Source organism: Cydia splendana, chromosome 26 (genome assembly GCF_910591565.1).
Source record: "Cydia splendana chromosome 26, ilCydSple1.2, whole genome shotgun sequence".
Classification (NCBI taxonomy): Eukaryota; Metazoa; Arthropoda; class Insecta; order Lepidoptera; family Tortricidae; genus Cydia; species Cydia splendana.
The window spans coordinates 902,337-920,220 of NC_085985.1; the positions used below are offsets into that span (position 1 = coordinate 902,337).

Sequence of the window (17,884 nt, forward strand, 5' to 3'; positions counted from 1 at the left end):
TACATCGAGATACTACCCCACGCGCCCACCGCCTTTGAGACCATCGGTATTCGACATATACATACTTACATATAATAAGTTTATAATTACATATATGCTCACTCATGATGACTCTTGTTTTTTAAAAGTCTTCATGACTCGTTATTTCATAGCCAAGTAACAGTTATTTCAGTTATTTGTTTTACAAGGGGTCAAAGTTGTTGTTTAACCTCTCGTGCTAATGTTGATTCCAATATTGAATCACGAGCGTGGCGAGGGGTTCGAAAAATGGGATTTAAAAAATCGACATTTTTGGTTTAAACACAAGCATGCATTAAGTCCGACTCACGCTTGACTGCAAATTTCTAATTGGTTTTCCTTTCATCTATAGGTAAAGAACTATTTTGTGTAATTTTTTCAAAATTTTAGACCCAGTAGTTTCGGAGATAAGGGGGGGGGGGCATTTTTTGGCTATTTTCTTAAATAACTTCTAACCTATGTATTTAAAAATTATAAAAAAAATATGGCGTAAGCGATTGGCATTTTGGCTACGCGGCCTGCTACTCAACACTAGATGTCACGTGTGTCGCGAGTGACGAAAAGTATATTTCTATATTTCTCAACAATTTACAACTAATATTACAAGCAGGGGCCCATTTCTCGAACGATATTAGTCTAATATTATTAGTGTGTTGTCATGGCAACCCATACGATTTGACAGTTCGTGGACTAATAATATTAGTCTAATATCGTTCGAGAAATGGGCCCCAGAAGGAGTTGAAAATAGAGTTCCGGTTAATCCGGTTATAATATTTGTAACGCATTCCTGTTGCCATTCAACCGCCCAGCCAGCCAAGCCACGTCATCGCCCCACTACCACCAGCCCCGCCATGCTGCCTAGCCGAGCCTCGGAGTGGGAGATGACAAGCCAGCCTATAAAAGCCAGCGCACCCTCATTTTGGGTGTTCATTCTGATTGATAAACTACTAAGTGGAAACTCTGTCCGATTAATCATAATTAATTATAAATAAAATAAATCACCGATCACAAAGTATTTGACTTCTCGCCGTCCCATTTCACCTGCTAATTTACATTCAGAAATTGGGATACGAGTACCTACAATTTAATGATGACGCGAGCGGCAACAAAAAAACGACCACGACCACCTGACTGGAACACTGAACACGTGGCCGCTTCCGCCAGTGACGAAGACATCGAAATTACGGACGCTACTTACGATCAAGATGAAGAAGACGGTACGTCTACGCCACCAGCAAGAAAAATTCTTAAAAGTCTTTTGACCCAAGAAGTGCATAAAGCCTTTGAAGCCTTGGAAGACGATATACCGGTGCTAGCACGTACAAAACACCATCGTGCTGCATCCCTGATCCCTGAATTCGACCCTGATAATGAGGACTGTACCGTTCAGACGTGGCTTAAGAAAATCGACCAATTAGGAGACATCCACGGTTGGAATGATAAAACAAAATCATTCCATCTCCAGGACAAGTTGCGTGGCCAAGCTCGTAAGTGGTATAATCGCCTTGAAGAGTACGATCATTCATGGGAAGACTGGAAGGAAATGATTCTTCGTGCTTTTCCGAAACATCGAGATTATTCGAATATACTAGAAGAAATGCTTAACAGGAAGAAAATGCCGAACGAAAGCATGACAAAGTACTACCAAGAAAAAATCGCCATGTGTCATCGGTGCAAGCTGTCCAACGCCGCTACAGTATCCTGCATCATCCGCGGCCTCCCGCCAACCCTGCAATCAAATGCGAGAGCATTCCAATGCGATCAGCCGACGGAGTTGTACGAGCGTTTCCTGTCTGCGTTGGACGACTACCGTGCGCCATTTTATGGCGCCGATGTAACTCGTGCCGGTTCTAAGGACGGTACACGTCAGTCTACTGAAAAGAAAGCGCCGGTAAATATTGAGGCAGATCCGTGCCCACGCTGTAAGAAAACCGGGCATTTGGTACGGAATTGCCCTTTACCTGACCAGCGCACCTGTTTCAAGTGTGGCGCAAAGGGGCACATTGCACCACGTTGCCCAGATAACCTAAAAACTCGAGACGAGACGACTCCAGCTGTAAAGGAAATCAAGATGATTCAAAAGCATAATAACATCTACAAGAAGACCGCTCAAATCAACGACGTCTACGTGAAGGCCTATTTGGACACCGGAAGCGAGGTCAACGTTCTCAATTCGGAAATCGCAGATCTGCTCAACTTAGAAGTGAAACCATCACAAGTCGCATTTAAAGGATTTTATGGCGACAGGGTGGAGAGCAAAGGTGAAGTCGAGTTTAAACTACAAATTGACAGCCTGGACGTAAATTGCCAAGCATATCTAACGGACGTCGAGATGACCGATATTGACTTAATAGTTGGCCAGCCTATTATTAATAAGGACGGCGTGACCCTGATAGTCAACAGAGGCGCAGCCACTTTAAGTATCACCGAACAAGATTTTATGGCAAACATGGATGTGGATAGCGAAACCCAGCGCTTCAAGGTTGTTACCGCGGTGAAGGAATGCTTGCCACCAGGAACATCCATCATCAAGGTTCGCATACTTGGGAACCGACCTGATAATGATGTGGTCACACCTGCGCGACACCACGACTTGCACGGAGTTACCTACTCGCTGCCCGCTACTCTTCTTCGCGGCGAAGCTGGCTACCTGAAAGTCGTCAACACTGGCAGCAAGGACGTGGAATGGAGCGAGGGCACCGTTCTGCTGCGTGCCGAGAGCTGCATGGAAGCCCAGGTTAGTCAAAATTCCGATTTATTGCCATCTTCCTCAGCCCAAAATGTTTTATGCATCAGCTCAGCCGATTCAGCTAGTAAACAACATATTATAGGGGGTGTTAAAATAGTAGATTTGAAGATAGGTCCGTTAAATGAAACGCAGCATAAGGTTCTTGTCGATTTATTATCCGAGTACAGTGATTGTTTTGCCAACGACACGAAGAATTTAGGCTGTTCCAATTTAGTTCAAATGCAAATCAATTTGAAAAATGATAATCCTATTTACTATCGTCCTTATAGACTCTCTCTCAGTGAGCAAGCGGTCCTAAAGTCTAAAATAGCCGATTTATTAGGTGCAGGCATTATCAAAGAGTCAGAATCAAGCTACGCCTTTCCAGTTATCCTCGTTAAAAAGAAAAATGGCGATTATCGCCTCTGTGTCGATTATCGATCACTTAATGCCATTACTATACGCGATCGATATCCTTTGCCTAACATAGACGACCAGCTGTCTAGGCTGGCCGGTAAAAATTATTTCACTAGCTTGGATCTGGCTCAAGGATACCACCAAGTCAATATAAGGCCTGAGGATACACATAAGACAGGATTTATTACGCCTCAAGGACATTTTGAGTATACACGTGTCCCGTATGGTTTGGCCAATTCGCCGTCAGTTTTCATGCGCTTGATTAATAAGGTAGTAGAATCTGTAGGCGATCACGAAATTCTAGCTTTCCTAGACGATATATTGCTACCATCAATTGACGTCGAGTCCGGTATTGAACTACTAAAGAAAGTCTTGGTCCGTTTGAAAGCTGAAAACCTGAAATTAAATATGAGTAAATGTTCATTCCTGCAAAAAGAAGTTACCTATCTAGGTCACCAAATTTCTCCGAATAGCATACAACCTAGTGAATTAAAGCTGGCAGCCGTATCTCAATTCCCAGTCCCACGTAATGTGCACGAAATCAGGCAATTTATAGGCCTCTGTAGTTATTTTCGCAAATTCATATATAATTTTGCAACTATAGCTCGCCCGCTTACGACACTAACACAAAAAAACACTCCATGGGTTTGGGGCGAACAACAAGCACATAGTTTCGATGAACTTAAACGTAAGCTATGCGAAAAGCCCGTGCTAGCAATATACGATCCCTTACTGCAAACAGAGATACATACTGACGCGAGTAAGCTAGGCATCGCAGGTATATTATTACAGAAACAATCCGATGGCACCTTACGTCCCGTTATGTATTTTAGCCGCGTCACGAGTAGAGAAGAAAGTGTTTATCATAGCTATGAATTAGAAACATTGGCGGTAGTTGAATCGTTGCGCAGATTTCGTGTGTATGTATTCGGAAAAAGAGTGAAGATAGTCACAGATTGCACGGCTGTCACCGCCACGTTAACAAAACGCGACCTCATTCCCCGAATCGCGAGATGGTGGCTGTTGATACAGGACTTTGACATTGACATTGATTATAGACCGGGCGAGCGAATGAAGCATGTAGACGCACTTAGCCGAAATCCCGTGGATTTAAATTCTTTGATAACGAAAAGTAAATCGGAGTGTGTATCGGAACGTCCCTCGCCGGCCATAGATAGTGTCAATGTCAATCGCCTCGAAGTGACAGATTGGTTTCTTACGGTTCAACAACAAGACGAAAAACTTAAAACTGTGATCGACTTGATAAATAGTGGGTGTACGGACTTGGATATAGTAAATAACTATGCCTTAATTAATGATAGACTTTATCGTAAAACGCTCAACGGTAATCGGCTTATAGTTCCCAGTTTCGCGCGTTGGAAAATCCTACAGATGCATCACGATGACATCGGTCATGTAGGTCTGAAAAGATGTACCGAGTTAATCAAATCGGTGTACTGGTTTCCTAAAATGTCGCGGTTTATTAGGAAATACGTCTCGAGCTGTCTTCACTGTGCATATGGCAAGGGTGATTACGGAAAGAAAGCAGGTAAATTACATCCTATACCTAAACCCTCGGAGCCCATGAAAATGATACATATAGACCACCTGGGACCCTTTTGCAAAACAAAAAAAGGGTACCAGTATATGTTAGTAGTGACAGATTCCTTCTCCAAGTTTGTTATTGCGGAACCTACGCGCACTGTTAACTCTGTCGAAACTATACGCGTGCTTAGGAAGATATTCAGCTTGTTCGACGTTCCTGAACGGATCGTATCCGATCATGGGAAAGCTTTTACCAGTAGGTATTTTAAAAAATTTTCACTTGAAAAACAGTTTCGTCATACGCTGTGTACCATTGCTTGCCCAAGGGCGAACGGCCAAGTGGAAAGGTCAAACCGTACGATTCTTGACGCGTTAAGGGCTACTGACCCTAGTAGTGCTAGCAACAATTGGGCTAATAGTTTACCTAACATAATTTGGGGTATTAATAACACTCTGAATGCCTCCACTGGATACAAACCATTTGATTTAATGTTTGCTAGGGTCAGTAGGTCTGTGTGTGATCTTGCGGTTCCGGGTCAGGTTCAGGAACCCATACAAACTAGGCGTGAAAAGGCAGTAGCTCGAAACAAGGTTGCTAGTGCTAGGATGAAACGACAATATGACAAAAAGCGTAAAAACAGTGTTCTATATAAAAAGGGAGACCTAGTTCTCTGGAACCAGGCCCCTGTAAGTAGTGCTAGCAAGGTAAATTCCAAATTAGATGATTTGTACTCCGGTCCTTATATAGTGGTTAAAGTGTTAGGTAATGACAGGTACAAAGTTAGGAGTATAAAAGGGGTAAGAGGGTACAAAAAGTTCATGGGACTTGTCTCTGCAGATGCCATAAGACCATACAAAAGTGTAGCATGTATGTCAGATAGTGAGAGTAGTACTGATGAGCAATTAGAAACTGAGGACCTTATTGATCTCTTGGAAAGTTAGAATTTTAATGATGCATGTGTCTATTTATTCGATTATTAATAGTGTATTCTCTCCCCATTGCGGGAGCAATTGTTTCAGGACGGCCGAGTGTAACGCATTCCTGTTGCCATTCAACCGCCCAGCCAGCCAAGCCACGTCATCGCCCCACTACCACCAGCCCCGCCATGCTGCCTAGCCGAGCCTCGGAGTGGGAGATGACAAGCCAGCCTATAAAAGCCAGCGCACCCTCATTTTGGGTGTTCATTCTGATTGATAAACTACTAAGTGGAAACTCTGTCCGATTAATCATAATTAATTATAAATAAAATAAATCACCGATCACAAAGTATTTGACTTCTCGCCGTCCCATTTCACCTGCTAATTTACAATTAGCTGGAAGTTGTTGAGCATTAGACTTTTCGTTCGTCGCGACATCTATTATAGAGTAGCAGTACCATGTAGGCATGTACTGATAACTCTATGCTTATTATTTCTCTATGCGCACGCCTCACCTCGCATTCAATGCTCTTTCAACTCGCTCGCGAATCGCTAGTGTAATAGCGCCCTTACTAGCGGCATCTAGTAAACATATCAAGTACCTGTCTACTTTTTCAGTTCTGCTACTCGTCGACAGATGGCGAACGTTTTCCATGTGTTTCCACATTTTTATATTAGATGGCGCCACTTATTTACTGTTTATTGTAACGGGGTAAAAGAGCAGAAACTTTGGCAGAAATAGAGGAAAAGTGGACATTTTCAATCTCGGGCTAGACTCGAACTCGCGACTTTTCCATTATTTCCATTAACGGCCTCCTAGCCTAGTCTGTAGTGACCTTGCCTACGAAGCTGGAGGTCCCGGGTTCGAATCCTGGTAAGGACATTTATTTGTGTGTTTATCAATGGTTTATCACAAATATTTGTTCCTCAGTTGTTTGTGCTGGATGTTTTCATGTATATAAGTATTTATATATATGTGTATATTATATATATCGTCGTCTGGTACCCACAACACAAGCCTTAGGTAAGACCATGGATGGTAGAGACAAAGAGAATAGTACAGGTGAATTCAAAACTACAAGGGTGATTTTAGTCCCCAGGTAACTAAGGGACCTGATGATGAAGGCGGCCACAGGATGTCTGTTTTAACAGAACATGTATAACTTGCCTTCCTATTTCCTTCTGTCTTTGAAATGGTCACTTAGTGCCTCTTGCACCATCCCACTAACCCGGGGTTAACAGTCAATTTGAAATACATATACTTAATAGGGTATTATAAATGCGAATGTAACTTGTCTGTTATCTCTTCACGCTTCAACCACTGAACCAATTTAGATCAAAATGTGGCATTTTCAACTTCAACCTAAATGGTACCACTTTGTCAGTTGTGAAGTTATTTGGAAATAGCGCCTTATTGACAACCAACAATAAGTACCCTTTTGGTTGAGAATGACACAAATTTAGTAAGGAGATAGTTTGAGGCCTGGGGAAGGAAATAGGATAGTTTTTATCAACCATCATCATTATTGCAAGCTAACAAAGATGCGGGCAGAAAGAAGTGGATCCATAATTTGGTTAAGGCTTTTCAGAATAATTTTGAAGAGCAGTTAACATGTGCAATGTTAATAGTTTGCAATAAGCCTGATACCATAAATAAAAAACCGGACAAGTGCGAGTCGGACTCGCCCACCGAGGGTTCCGTACTGTTTAGTATTTGTTGTTATAGCGGCAACAGAAATATTATTATCTGTGAAAATTTCAACTGCCTAGCTATCACGGTTCATGAGATACAGCCTGGTGACAGACGGACGGACGGACGGACAGCGGAGTCTTAGTAATAGGGTCCCGTTTTTACCCTTTGGGTACGGAACTCTAAAAATGTTGCCAGAAACTTGTTTAGACTCGAGCAGGACAACCAAGCAATCTTAGAAAGGCTAGTAATAAATCACGGGCCTAGTCAAACCTAGCTTCAAAAATTATTTAAGCACACCTACCTTGAGGGATATGATAATTAGAAATAAAAACACCGGATTAAGAATAAACTTATACTTAATAATCACGCACAATCTTAGGTTGTAGCTTATGAACTAGTTTATCGTCGTCCGCGACCTCTGCCTCCTCGGCCTCCTCGGCCGCCTCTTGGGCCTCCGCGGCCTCTGCCGCGACCGCCGCGAGCGCCGCCGCCTCTCGGGAATCCTTCACGCTTGCCACGGCCTCTCGGCGCATCATCAATGAGAAGGGTCTCCAAAGGTAGACTGTCAGGCAACAGGTAGTACCTAATATTGTTCCCGCGGATGCTTAAAGTCTCCAACTGCAGTTCTTCTTTGTTTTTAAGCGTAACTTTAACAGCCTTTAAATGCGTGTTCATGGCGACATCGACGCCTGTGATTGTTCCGTGTACAACGCTGCCATTCTTCAGTTCTATAGTCACTGTTTCATGACTGAGTTTCATCAAAAAACGCACCAGTTTCATGGTTAAGTTTAATTTTAGCTAGTTAAATACAAAAACAATTCCGGCGTCTGCCCGCCTATTATAACCTCAAACCGCAAACAATGCAAGATGGCGGCGTCAATTTTTTTTTCTGATAAACAACTGACAACAGTAATGTAAAGTTACCATTATAAAAAATACGTAACTATGAAATTGAAGTCGGTTAAAAATGGTAGAATTTAATTCTAATTTTAAATTCTGTCGAATAAAATCTCTTTCTTCAGTGTTTAATTAATTTACTGGCAGGTTACTGTAACCTCTATTCTACTCTTTTGACGGACTTCAATACTTTAGAGATTTATTTGTAATTTAATGGTAACTGGGCAGTGTTCTTAAGTGTATAAGTTAATTAAATCTAAGCCGAAACAAACTGAAACTTTGTTTCTAGTCCTCGTTTCTGTTTTTTTTTTTTCAAATTTATTAACACAATAATAATGTCATTCGATGAACTATCAGCCATCGTTGGTATTGTGGAAGAAAATAAGACGGAGTTAGTAAACAAACCAATCTTTGCTCGGCTAAAGTTCACACTGGAACAGGTAAATTACTTAATATTATGTACTACTACAAACCACAAGATGAAGACCTTAAATACTTAAATGAAATGAACGCAGCATGTAAAGACCGGAGACTACAAGATGAGTAGATGGACCGATGATCGGCAAAACCGTGGTTGATTTAGCGTGACGAGTGACTGATCAGGTACTTGAGAGAGGCATTCCACTATTAGACGTCTTTGGACTTATGAAGATGTAGTAAGGTTAATGTGATGAAGACCGTCTAGAGGAGTATGTATGACTATTCGTTTTATTGCTAGCCTGAGGCATCTATCAAACAAAACCATAACATACTCATACTCATTTATTCATAATATTCTTCAAATATTACATGTCAACATCATAAAATAAAATACATGTTATCATCACATTATTGAGAATAATAAAAAATGTATGTCTAGAATTAAAATTACAATAATCATTATGTTCATTAAATTAAAAATACAATTGAAATAATATGTCAAGATTAAAATAGGTATCATGTCATGTTAGTAGGTACACAGTTATAGTTAGGTTAGGTTGCCTTCCTATTTCCTTCTGTCTTTGAAATGGTCACTTAGTGCCTCTTGCACCATCCCACTAACCCGGGGTTAACAGTCAATTTGAAATACATATACTTAATAGGGTATTATAAATGCGAATGTAACTTGTCTGTTATCTCTTCACGCTTCAACCACTGAACCAATTTAGATCAAAATGTGGCATTTTCAACTTCAACCTAAATGGTACCACTTTGTCAGTTGTGAAGTTATTTGGAAATAGCGCCTTATTGACAACCAACAATAAGTACCCTTTTGGTTGAGAATGACACAAATTTAGTAAGGAGATAGTTTGAGGCCTGGGGAAGGAAATAGGATAGTTTTTATCAACCATCATCATTATTGCAAGCTAACAAAGATGCGGGCAGAAAGAAGTGGATCCATAATTTGGTTAAGGCTTTTCAGAATAATTTTGAAGAGCAGTTAACATGTGCAATGTTAATAGTTTGCAATAAGCCTGATACCATAAATAAAAAACCGGACAAGTGCGAGTCGGACTCGCCCACCGAGGGTTCCGTACTGTTTAGTATTTGTTGTTATAGCGGCAACAGAAATATTATTATCTGTGAAAATTTCAACTGCCTAGCTATCACGGTTCATGAGATACAGCCTGGTGACAGACGGACGGACGGACGGACAGCGGAGTCTTAGTAATAGGGTCCCGTTTTTACCCTTTGGGTACGGAACTCTAAAAATGTTGCCAGAAACTTGTTTAGACTCGAGCAGGACAACCAAGCAATCTTAGAAAGGCTAGTAATAAATCACGGGCCTAGTCAAACCTAGCTTCAAAAATTATTTAAGCACACCTACCTTGAGGGATATGATAATTAGAAATAAAAACACCGGATTAAGAATAAACTTATACTTAATAATCACGCACAATCTTAGGTTGTAGCTTATGAACTAGTTTATCGTCGTCCGCGACCTCTGCCTCCTCGGCCTCCTCGGCCGCCTCTTGGGCCTCCGCGGCCTCTGCCGCGACCGCCGCGAGCGCCGCCGCCTCTCGGGAATCCTTCACGCTTGCCACGGCCTCTCGGCGCATCATCAATGAGAAGGGTCTCCAAAGGTAGACTGTCAGGCAACAGGTAGTACCTAATATTGTTCCCGCGGATGCTTAAAGTCTCCAACTGCAGTTCTTCTTTGTTTTTAAGCGTAACTTTAACAGCCTTTAAATGCGTGTTCATGGCGACATCGACGCCTGTGATTGTTCCGTGTACAACGCTGCCATTCTTCAGTTCTATAGTCACTGTTTCATGACTGAGTTTCATCAAAAAACGCACCAGTTTCATGGTTAAGTTTAATTTTAGCTAGTTAAATACAAAAACAATTCCGGCGTCTGCCCGCCTATTATAACCTCAAACCGCAAACAATGCAAGATGGCGGCGTCAATTTTTTTTTCTGATAAACAACTGACAACAGTAATGTAAAGTTACCATTATAAAAAATACGTAACTATGAAATTGAAGTCGGTTAAAAATGGTAGAATTTAATTCTAATTTTAAATTCTGTCGAATAAAATCTCTTTCTTCAGTGTTTAATTAATTTACTGGCAGGTTACTGTAACCTCTATTCTACTCTTTTGACGGACTTCAATACTTTAGAGATTTATTTGTAATTTAATGGTAACTGGGCAGTGTTCTTAAGTGTATAAGTTAATTAAATCTAAGCCGAAACAAACTGAAACTTTGTTTCTAGTCCTCGTTTCTGTTTTTTTTTTTTCAAATTTATTAACACAATAATAATGTCATTCGATGAACTATCAGCCATCGTTGGTATTGTGGAAGAAAATAAGACGGAGTTAGTAAACAAACCAATCTTTGCTCGGCTAAAGTTCACACTGGAACAGGTAAATTACTTAATATTATGTACTACTACAAACCACAAGATGAAGACCTTAAATACTTAAATGAAATGAACGCAGCATGTAAAGACCGGAGACTACAAGATGAGTAGATGGACCGATGATCGGCAAAACCGTGGTTGATTTAGCGTGACGAGTGACTGATCAGGTACTTGAGAGAGGCATTCCACTATTAGACGTCTTTGGACTTATGAAGATGTAGTAAGGTTAATGTGATGAAGACCGTCTAGAGGAGTATGTATGACTATTCGTTTTATTGCTAGCCTGAGGCATCTATCAAACAAAACCATAACATACTCATACTCATTTATTCATAATATTCTTCAAATATTACATGTCAACATCATAAAATAAAATACATGTTATCATCACATTATTGAGAATAATAAAAAATGTATGTCTAGAATTAAAATTACAATAATCATTATGTTCATTAAATTAAAAATACAATTGAAATAATATGTCAAGATTAAAATAGGTATCATGTCATGTTAGTAGGTACACAGTTATAGTTAGGTAACAATTAATTAGTTATTGCATTTTTCAGTGTCAAATAATTGCATTACAGTATAAAAAGTTCTATCAATAAGCCATTTTTTTAAGTTTGTTAATAAACATATTAGTACTATCCAACATTTTGATGTCATTGGGCAGTGCATTATAAATCTTTGGACCTAGGACATACATAGGACCTAGGATATACACTATATTAAGACACACCAACAATACTATGTATAATAACACATATTTATGTGATATGTAATAACTTAAGCGCCGAGCTATCTAGGAGTCGAAGTGGTCGCCATGGTCGTAATTGGCCGGAAGAATCATCATCATCATCAATAACTCAATAAGTGAACTAATGAACTTGTGATTTTCTGGTTTGCTACACCCTTTTCAGGGTCCATGTATATTTATAAAATACATGGTATGCAAATAAAGAACTCTATCTCTATATATCTAAGTACATTACAATACAATACTCTTTATTGCACATTACTGTGTATATTAAAAAGTAGGTAGGACAGGTAGGTACATAACAGGCAACATTATAGCTAAGAGGCTGTTTGATCGATGCGGTCATAGCCCTGTAGATGTAGTACACAATGGAGGACAACATACTTTCGGTCACTGCCGAGTTCTCGCTTGAGAAAGAGGAAAAAGTTACGGAAACAGAAGAAATCACTGGCAACCGTGAAATTCACGCCAAACTTACGTTTACAAAAGAACAGGTGGATGCAACAACTTTGTTAACATTTTTTTAGCCTATTTGTGTGTCCCACTGCTGGGTAAAGGCCCCTCTCCCTTTCCAATCCTCCCTGTGCTGAGCAAGATCCCGCCAATCCCGCTGGAACGCTTGTCAACATTATTCAATTTAATATCACAGTAGTGATCGCCTGTTAGCGGAGTTTAGGCGTATATCTAATGTCATTTCTGTAAAGGAAAATATCGTGTGGAAACCTGTATCAGTCGGCCACAATAGTAGATATTTAATCTGCCAAGATATTTAATGGTGTTTATGAAGTCCTCTATTCGCTTAGGTCTGGCATAAATACTACCCTTGTAAGAGGATACCTGTTTCCAACAGTAGCTAAGCTATATTTAGTTTTTACTTACAGCATTTCACCTTATTCATTATAGGAAAATGATTTGCGTGAGGCATTTAATCTGCTGGATTACACTGGAGAAGGGAAAATGAACGCTCAAGATTTTCGAGTGGCTATAAAAGCTCTTGGTATGATATAATAAATAACAATTTGAGGTGTCTAATGGTATTTATATCTAGGTCACAGTCAGACCTAACTGTGCAATTACACTGGGTAATTCACCGTAACTAAACGTTGGTGATTGCCTAGCAACCTCATCACAAGCGCTTATCTTCACCGTCGCCAGCCACTTTATGAAAGGAGGCTGACCGGCTATCCTAAAAAAAGTTCCCGGCGACCGTATAGTCTGTTCGGAAAGAGAAGAGTCGTGGAATGTATGGGGCCCAATACATTCCACGACTCTTTCCGAACAGACTCTAGATGGAATAACTCTTTTGAACTAAGACTTTAGTACAAACGTATACAGGGTGGCCAAAAAATAAGTGCATTCCCGTTGCCAGGGAAGCTTTGGGATTATACTGAGCAACTTTTACTATAAGACCAACCCCGAAATCGTGAAAAATAAATTTGGCTGTTTCATACATTTTGGCTGGTCCATTTTCTACGGGAGAGTAATTTTTTTAGTGATTTCGGGGTTGGTCCCACAGTAAAAGTTGCTCAGTATAATCCAAACCTCCCTGGCAACGGGAATGCACTTATTTTTTGGCCACCATGTAGGTATATCTCGAGCATATTATTTTGCTGACGTTTACTTACTAACCTCCAGGTTACGAACCAACGTTTGAGGAGCTACAGCAAATGATCAACGGCGTCGACAAGGGAGGCTCCGGAAAATTAAGCTTCGAGAATTTCCAGACGCTTCTCATGCGTAAAGTCATGGCGCTGGACACTGACGGGGACATCATGAAAAGTTTTCGTCTCTTCGACGTGGATGACACTGGTACCATTTTTTATTGCCATTGTGACAGGGTTCGGAGCACGAGCTTCTTCAAATTTATCAATGTGTTAATATATTCGGCAATTTTACACTTACTAATTCAGATATCTAAAACTGTTCTGTTCTACACATTTATGATTGATATGAGGACAATCATAACTTCCCGAAACAACGAGAACAGCCTCATGAGACCCAGGGTAAATATTGCGCTATTGAATTTGGAATCTTCTTTTATTTCTACATTGGTATGAGTTCAAAACTCGAATTGAATTGTATTTGTATCGCCCATATTGTTAACTACATCGGTAGACCTTATGCCTTTTGTAATTAGGTCTACCGATGTATTTATTAGGAGTGTTGCTGTTTGTACATGTAGGCTGGGACTTACGAGGCTAGATGATGGGAAATGGCGGCGGCAGATGATCAAGATGATCAGTGGCGGATTTGCAGTGTTGGCCGCCCTAGGCCCCAGGGGCCCAGGCCCTGTAGTAACTATTAGCCGCCCCTTTTTCAGCGCCCATCTGCCGCTCCTAATATATTGCCGCTCTAGGCCCGCCACTGATGATGTTGATTATGAGGTCTACAAACGGTCGATTAAGTTTTCGTAGTTTTGTTACGCATTTGTTGCAGAGTGCACATTTTAACCACTATTTATTTTCTGTGCAGGTTCCATAAGTTTTGAGAATGTGAAGACGGTTACAGAGATTCTAGGCACGTATCTTACGGATGAAGAAATTGAAGAGATGATGGACGATGCCGATAAAGATTACGATGGAGTTGTAAGTAATCATTTCTACATTAGAGTCTGTGCGGAAAGTGATGAGTCGTGGAATGTATGGGGCCCAATACATTCCAAGACTCTTCTCTTTCCGAACAAAATCTAACGTGTGTGAAATGGCCCTGTTTATTTACAATTAATACAAGTAATATAAGTAAAACTGTTGTTTTCCTTTACAAGATTTTAAAGTGTATTCCCATTTGTCTCCTCCCCACTTGACCGCCATCATACTCATACATGAAGCGGGACAACTGGGATTGTATTTGTTTTTAAAAATATTAAAATGTTATTTATTTACATTTTTTTTTTATTTTACTTACTTTATTATATGGTTATACTTTGTTTTAGGTCTCAGTGGAAGAATTCATGAAGATGATAAAGAGCAGTGTTGATATTGTGACTCCTTGATTCCATATTAGTATAATATTATTAATATTTAATAAATTTATGTAACATTTAACCTTTTCATTGCTTGTTAGTAGTTATTTTAGTTTAGCTCTGGCAAGTCTAGTAGAAAAAGATATTTTATAAGGATACATTGAAGCATGATTCACGAAACATTTAATTTTAAGTAGGTTTTATTACTTCTTTTAGTTCTTTTTCAATCTTTCTGAGTTTTTATATTAGTTTTATTTTTATATTAATCTCATTTACTATTTACCTTAATTTTAACATACTGTTATCACATGAAAGAACTCTAAAAAAATAAACACGGGCAGTAATGTTGCCACATTTTAATTTTAGTATGTTGAAAATGTCAAATTGTCAAAATTAACGACTTTTTAAGAACAGAAAGATTCCTGTTCAATTTGGTTGTTTTTAATTTTAATTTTCCTTACAAGTCGAGCAATTACAATTGTTTTAAGTATAAAATTAAAGCTAATCTTATGAATAATGGGTACGTACTTCAATAAATACATAACAACGATGTATACACACTAAAAGCATTCTGTTTAATAAAATAAAAACAAACTGATTTTCAGACGTCGACGAGCTATCATTAGTGGAGAGATGCGAGAATTTAATGACTGCGGTCGTGGAGACTCGCAAACAGTATGGAAAGAAATGTATTGACTACCAGCACAAAACTTCTCGCGTGGAAAACCAGTTGCTTCAACTGCGACTCGAAAGCTTCGCGAATTACGAGAAACGGAAGCTCCCTCAGTTCGATATCGACGACATGGCCCTGAACATCGAAGATATCAAGGCAGAGATTATGGAGAAGCAGATGAGGATCGAGAATTTGTGTAAAAGACTTAACGATACTCAGGAAGTGTTGTTGCAAGTTCAAAACGATAATGTAACGAGGAAAATGCATCAGCCGGTTACGATAGAGACGCTTATGGCGCGAGCTAAGGCTAGACAATAGACATGGAGGGGAGATGTAAGGTGCCCATGTATAGTCTGACAAAAAAGAATAGAAATTAAAAAGTGGCAATACCACAGAAAAAATAATAGTACTAGGTACAGAAGACTCACTCTCTAACAAAACGCGTCTGTTACGATCAGCACAGATATGGCCGCTAGGTGCCGACTGCGCCACACGCGGCTTATGGCTTTCCCCAAAATTGGGGCAAAACGGATGTAATTTTAGCTACCTATAGCAAAGTGACGAAATCGCGGAGTGAGCCACGCCTGGCAAAACTACAGTATTCATCGTCCCGTTTTCTTATATAGATTGATTTGAAAAGGACGACACAACAGTATCAGAATCAAGTATTTAATTTGTGATAAACTTAAAACTAAAATTACATACTAGAGTTTAACTAAATACTACAAATATTCATAAAATTTGTAAGCGTTAAAGTTTACCATGAAATGGGCTCGCCTCAGCATAACACTGACCCGAAAGTCAGCGCTGATCTTCCAGTGAAACCATTACAACAGTATTGCCACTTTTTAATTTCTACTCTTTTTTGTCAGACTATAGAGGTATCAGTGTCTACATAATTACTTGTTTGGCTGCATTTCCACCAGAGATGTACGAGAATGCATAGCGAGGAATGTGTTTGTTAAGAACCTATAGAATCATTTCATTTACCTAGGGCAATATTCTATTGGTTCTTAACTAATACATCTTTTACTATGCATCCTCGCACATCTCTGGTGGAAATGCAGCCTAAAGGTGTTAGGAAGTGGACTTATAAATTCATATAACTTGGAAAACTTTGTTAAATTTTGGCCCTGTCTAACAAACAAATCTTAAAATGACAGATAGGGCAAACATTTAAACTTTTTTTTTTATAAATGATGGCTTTTACTCCTAGCTAAATTTAGCAAGGTAGATTCTGCCAATGTTGCGGTGTTGACTTTTGACTTGTGAGACGAGAATGGTCAGTAAAATTTTGATTTTTGTGGAAGGATAGACAATTTTACTGTCAAGGACTTGTTACACTTGACAAGTTTATGAATAACTCCTAACATTACAAATATTTATGTATGTCTTCCAAACCTTGATAATTATAATTATGTTCTAATTCTTTAATTAAATATTAGAAACTAGAATTGATGATCAGTCCTTTTTGTCATTGACTACATTGCTCTTAGCCCTTACTTATCTTTCTGTAGTGCACAATGTTAGAAATCACTTTTCCAAATGTCCAAACATTGCCAAATATGAGATACATTACATATGACAAATCTAATTTTAAATTTAGTGATTAATTTTTGTATAGGTGGGTTAAAACATATTATTAATTCTAAAAGTGTGTAGACATGCATCTGTGCGTTGTAATATATATAGTTCGTTTTTTTAGCATTAGAAAGAACTTGAAAGAAGGTAAGCAATCTTGACATGTCTTTTAATTGAAAAACGCATTTTAAAAATCAGTAACTATTACTTATGAAAGCAGAAGAATATAAATGATCGTATTAGATTCATAATTGTTACATCTTTGCCGTAACTTATTTTTAAAATGTGTTTTTCAACTAAAAGACACTTCAAGATTACACCTTATTTCTAATGCTAAAAAAAACCAACTACCTATAGATCCGTATTAGAGATGGCACACTGCTTGTATGACATGTGTATGCACAGCTCCAGCATGTATGCCCACGCGCATTTCTATGTCTATGCGTATGCAGCCAGTATGTTCTGGCCTTAAATACTTCTTCAAAATATATTCCACAAAAAATTTAAATATCATTATACCACAATAGTTACAGCAATAAATATGTTTTGTAATTAAAGTATTTAAATATTTTATTTGACCTTTTATTTTTATTTATAATTACCGGCCCAAGTTACCGGCAGTTGGCATAATTGCAGGAAAAAATTATTAATACTACTTTTCTTGTGGTGCAATTTTTAGTATATCTTCATTGCAGTTGCAGTTGAGTATGTGCAATGTTCATACTTTATTCATCAGTCCTTACAGGATACATATTATTATAGGTATATCGGAGAGTTACCAGTGTTTGTTCAGATATTTTTAAGCATCTTGGCCGCTTCGATGTTTGATAGCGACTAGGATAGTCGTAAAAAGTAG

The 17,884-nt window shown here is 39.1% G+C and overlaps 4 protein-coding genes across 4 annotated transcripts; 2 read left to right on the top strand and 2 right to left on the bottom strand.

Moving 5' to 3' along the window:
- Positions 1-7,657: 7,657 nt before the first annotated feature.
- LOC134803230 (small nuclear ribonucleoprotein Sm D1-like) lies at positions 7,658-8,210 on the bottom strand. Its single transcript, XM_063775921.1, has one exon. It carries the CDS (start codon positions 8,097-8,099, stop codon positions 7,719-7,721), a length of 381 nt encoding a protein of 126 aa, XP_063631991.1. The 5' UTR covers positions 8,100-8,210; the 3' UTR covers positions 7,658-7,718.
- Positions 8,211-10,060: 1,850 nt separating this feature from the next.
- Positions 10,061-10,613, bottom strand: LOC134803484 (small nuclear ribonucleoprotein Sm D1-like). The gene has a single exon (XM_063776283.1). It carries the CDS (start codon positions 10,500-10,502, stop codon positions 10,122-10,124), a length of 381 nt encoding a protein of 126 aa, XP_063632353.1. The 5' UTR covers positions 10,503-10,613; the 3' UTR covers positions 10,061-10,121.
- Positions 10,614-12,148: 1,535 nt separating this feature from the next.
- LOC134803148 (uncharacterized) lies at positions 12,149-14,862 on the top strand. Its single transcript, XM_063775854.1, has 5 exons — positions 12,149-12,306; positions 12,716-12,809; positions 13,448-13,621; positions 14,285-14,397; positions 14,745-14,862. Exons 1-5 carry the CDS (start codon positions 12,181-12,183, stop codon positions 14,802-14,804), a joined length of 567 nt encoding a protein of 188 aa, XP_063631924.1. The 5' UTR covers positions 12,149-12,180; the 3' UTR covers positions 14,805-14,862.
- A 293-nt stretch (positions 14,863-15,155) lies between these two features.
- LOC134803094 (uncharacterized) lies at positions 15,156-16,909 on the top strand. Its single transcript, XM_063775803.1, has 2 exons — positions 15,156-15,294; positions 15,380-16,909. The coding sequence occupies exons 1-2, from the start codon at positions 15,291-15,293 to the stop codon at positions 15,763-15,765; spliced, it is 390 nt and encodes a 129-aa protein (XP_063631873.1). The 5' UTR covers positions 15,156-15,290; the 3' UTR covers positions 15,766-16,909.
- Positions 16,910-17,884: the final 975 nt, after the last annotated feature.

Bases quoted from the DNA above. Each gene is read 5' to 3' on its own strand.
- LOC134803230 (XM_063775921.1), bottom strand. From the start codon at position 8,099: ATGAAACTGGTGCGTTTTTTGATGAAACTCAGTCATGAAACAGTGACT.
- LOC134803484 (XM_063776283.1), bottom strand. From the start codon at position 10,502: ATGAAACTGGTGCGTTTTTTGATGAAACTCAGTCATGAAACAGTGACT.
- LOC134803148 (XM_063775854.1), top strand. From the start codon at position 12,181: ATGGAGGACAACATACTTTCGGTCACTGCCGAGTTCTCGCTTGAGAAA. The intron at 12,307-12,715 runs GTGGATGCAACA...TATTCATTATAG, and splicing joins TTACGTTTACAAAAGAACAG to GAAAATGATTTGCGTGAGGC. The intron at 14,398-14,744 runs GTAAGTAATCAT...ACTTTGTTTTAG, and splicing joins ATAAAGATTACGATGGAGTT to GTCTCAGTGGAAGAATTCAT.